This window comes from Onthophagus taurus, chromosome 7 (assembly GCF_036711975.1).
Source record: "Onthophagus taurus isolate NC chromosome 7, IU_Otau_3.0, whole genome shotgun sequence".
In the NCBI taxonomy this organism is placed as follows: domain Eukaryota; kingdom Metazoa; phylum Arthropoda; class Insecta; order Coleoptera; family Scarabaeidae; genus Onthophagus; species Onthophagus taurus.
The window spans coordinates 8,019,823-8,023,678 of NC_091972.1; the positions used below are offsets into that span (position 1 = coordinate 8,019,823).

The 3,856-nt window shown below is 32.5% G+C and overlaps 1 protein-coding gene across 1 annotated transcript; it reads right to left on the reverse strand.

Annotated features, from left to right (window-relative positions):
* Positions 1-449: 449 nt before the first annotated feature.
* On the reverse strand, positions 450-3,188 carry LOC111422824 (centrosomal and chromosomal factor corto). The gene has a single exon (XM_023056066.2). It carries the CDS (start codon positions 3,097-3,099, stop codon positions 2,407-2,409), a length of 693 nt encoding a protein of 230 aa, XP_022911834.1. The 5' UTR covers positions 3,100-3,188; the 3' UTR covers positions 450-2,406.
* Positions 3,189-3,856: the final 668 nt, after the last annotated feature.

The window sequence follows — 3,856 nt, forward strand, 5'->3', positions numbered from 1 at the left end:
AAACCATTGTTGCTTTATGTTGCAGATAGCATTATTGTGTTCTGTACATAATTCTATATATACGAGATGACACAAGCGTAAATTGTGGACGGATGGCGTAACGGATGAGATAATTACAGTTCAGTTTTTTTTTAATACACTCACCAGTTACTTTTCTTTCTTTATTTTTTTTCTATATAAGAAAAAAGAAAAACCAGCTGGTGTGTGTTATACTTACGAAAGAACACGGTTCGTAGATATCCAAGGTTTTAAAAGTTGTTTAATGCACAATAATGAGAAAAAATCACTTCCTTTCGATAAGGTGAATTCACTCTTTTGTTACTTTGTAGAACACACAATCACGAGAAAGTTAATGATAATTCACTTCACTGTATTATAAAATTCACTGTAAAAATATATTTTTTTTTCAATTTTTTGTGGAAATAAAGGAAAATTTAAGAAAACGACCATTGATTCTATAAAAACAGTAACACTTTTTATTTTTGTAAGCGTATTTTCACTATGACTAGCTGTACATTATATATATTTATATATATTTCATATATATAGAGCGACATTTTTATACACATATTCACAATTTTTTTTGCTTTTTTGCCAGCCGAGGATCCGACGGCAGCTTTAAATTTATTTTTTACTTTAATTTAAATGTTTTTTTGTTTTCCTGAAGTTATATTTACACGAACTTCGATAGGTTTCTTTGGTCTAGCTATTTTAGCTAAAAGTATATGTCAGATCTTTTGCTAGTTTTATTTTTTTTTAGTTTTATCATCGGGTGCTAGCTCTAGGTTGCTCCAAATTTTCATAACAAAGTAGCGTATTTATAAAGTCTGCTACAAAAATAAAATTTTTTTTAAAAAGAGCTCCAATAAGTTTCAGTCGTTCATAGTAAGCGCAAAGTTTTTTTTATATATTTTTTTAGGAAAATTTAGAACAACCATTTTCGTTTTTAATATGTTTGGTTCGAAGTACACATGAAGATTATTAATTATTTGGTATACTGTGTTTATAATGTGATAATGAAGAAAATAATTATTTATTTCAATGTTTTTTGATCATTTTTATAATTATTTTCTTCACTACCTACAAAAATTAAACAATTAACGTGAGTGTGAAATACCTCTTAACTCTTTACCAACACTGATATTTCGGAGTTTTTTTATATTTTTATTTTTTTGGAAAAATACACATCGCTACCTCCACTATATGTTTTTTGCTTCATTTTACATCGTTTTTTTTTTCTTCTATACATTCGCCTCTACTTAAAAATTATAATTCGAAGGAAAATATTAATTAAAAATCGTATAATTTGGAGTTTAATAATATTTTTGAAATTATCCCAGTAATGTTATTAATGTTTTTAAATCCACGATTTCAAAAAATTAAAATAAATACACATGAGTTTATACGCCGATTATACATATGGCATCGAATAATAATAATAATAATAAATATCTTGAATCGATATTTTTTTCTTTTTATTTGCTCGTCACGTCGGTCGTCTGTTTTATTGTCCATAATCGAGTTTTTATTATTATTTTTTTTTTAGATTTTTAGGAATTTACACTGATCTGCACTATACATACATTATCGTTATTATTATTACGTTATAAGATTCTTAGTCGATATTGAAAGACTCATCGGTGTATTTAATTTTTTTATGATTTTTTCAACTTTTTTTTTGAAACGGGAACCGAATGGAATGTTTTTTTTTTACAAAAAAATTGAAAATATGCAAAATATGTTTTCGAGGAATGTTATTTTTGTTTTGAATTTTCGAAAATATTAAGTTATCGACTAGAAATGCATAATTTCAATTTTTTTATCCATTTAGACCATTCAATTTTAATTTTTAATATTTACATTTCTGCCATAAAGGGAAGTTTTCACTTTCCCTTGGATAAGTAATAAATTTAAAACACAAAATATTAATAAAAATAAAAATTGAATGACCTAATTCCTTTAAATTTATCTTTAATTTTGATCTGTAAACAGGATTTTTTTTGACATTACTTGAAGCAAAGGATTTTAAAGCGATTTGATAATTTTTTTTTATTTTTTGATTTGAGTTTTGGCACGTCACAATTAAAAAAATTTTGTGAACTAAGGATATGTTTAGCCGGGTGCACTAAGGTCTTTAAATATCCATTTTTTTAGTCGATTTTAGTTTTCAAAATGTATCGAACCGATATTAATGAAATTAAATAGAGCAAACATAGAGTAATCATCACAATAGGGGGAGAAGTCGTCTTCTATAATAATAATAATGAATTAAGAAGAAAAGGTCGTCTTCTATTCCGTCAGATCAGAGTACCACGCCCGGATAGGTTGGAGCATGCGCCCCTCCCAGAATGAGGAGAGACACTTCTATCGCACTATTATCACAAGGGGTTTATCACATCACAGCGATCACACGTTGTAGCACACTTGGTGAATTTGTGGAAATGTGGACGCTATCGGAATCGCAGAACTAACATAAGGATGGAGCCTATGAGCTCGCAGATACTGTCTGTATTTCCCGGTGAGGATGTGTTTATCATCCGGTCGATCTGGTGAACGATCTGGATCGGTCCAGTGTCCAGAATCTGATCCTGAACTATAAGTTGTCGTTCCTGATACTAAATTGTCTCTTTTGCTGCAGTATGATGTGGTTGTATTTATTGGCACTAAAGGTGGCAGGGAGTCCCAAAGTTGTTGTTGTTGCCTTTCGGCATACTGTACTGGGTATTGGGCCGCTTGTTGAGGAACTTGCTGTGGTAATTGTTGACCTCTCATCATTCGTCTTTTAGATGAGATGGTCGCGGCGGATGTCGAAGATGTTTGTTGTCTATTGGGGAGATTATTCACAAACGGACTTCGACGTTGGCTTTCAATTTTTCTGAAGTAACAAGGATGGATCATCAGCAACGGTTCATTCCTGACACCAACCGGCGGTTTAGCCTGATTCGGAAGTTCATATTCAACACTGCAATCCACGTGTAATGGTCTTGAGTAGTCCTTTTGTTGCACTACAGATCTTTGCACAACCGCACTGACCGTTTGCTGCTGCTGCTGTTGCTGTTGAACAGCTGACGGATCGTAAGATGGGTAACACGAAGCCATCTTATTAACAAGAGTCTATATTGTTATTGAAAAGTTCTCTCTCGACCGAGTCTCTGGCTCGACTGAACACTCGTTCGGAGTCTCTGTTGGTTCTGAGTTTGGCGGCCGTCGACGGCGCCGACGTCGGAGTTTCTGGTCCGGTTGGTGGGGGAAGGAAATCGATGAGGCCAGGCATTTTGTTCGTCTAGGAGAGTGTCTGTGCCACGGGAGTACGTCATCTGATTCGCTGTCTGCGTATTGGTACGTCCGTGTGAATGTGTTATTCGTACACAGGGGCGCCGTATGTGTGTGTGTGAATGTACACGCTGCGAGTACGTAACAGCAGAACTGGGCACCGCTCTAATTACTCTGACTAAGCGGTGCCTCATTGTTATTTGAACTACTTTGATCGGCGCCGCTACGTTTTATAGCTTTCAATTTTACATTTTTTTTTGTACAGTTGCAAATTTTTTCGCTGCAATTGTTCCTTTTTTATTTTTAACACTATTTACTGCTTGTTTTAGATTGCTAATTATTTTTATACACATTTTTTTTGATGACATTGTAACATGAAAATAAATTCGTTTATTGTTTTATATGTATCTAGATTTAATCTATTAATAGCAAGCAGTTGTTACTAAAAATAACTTTGGTTATGTAGGAGAAGTATAAGTGTATAGAATTAGTAAAGAATCGCAATAAAATTGCTACTATAATAACTTTAGGCGGCAATCCCTTATGATACTTAAATAATGTATTAATATTATGTATATTTTTG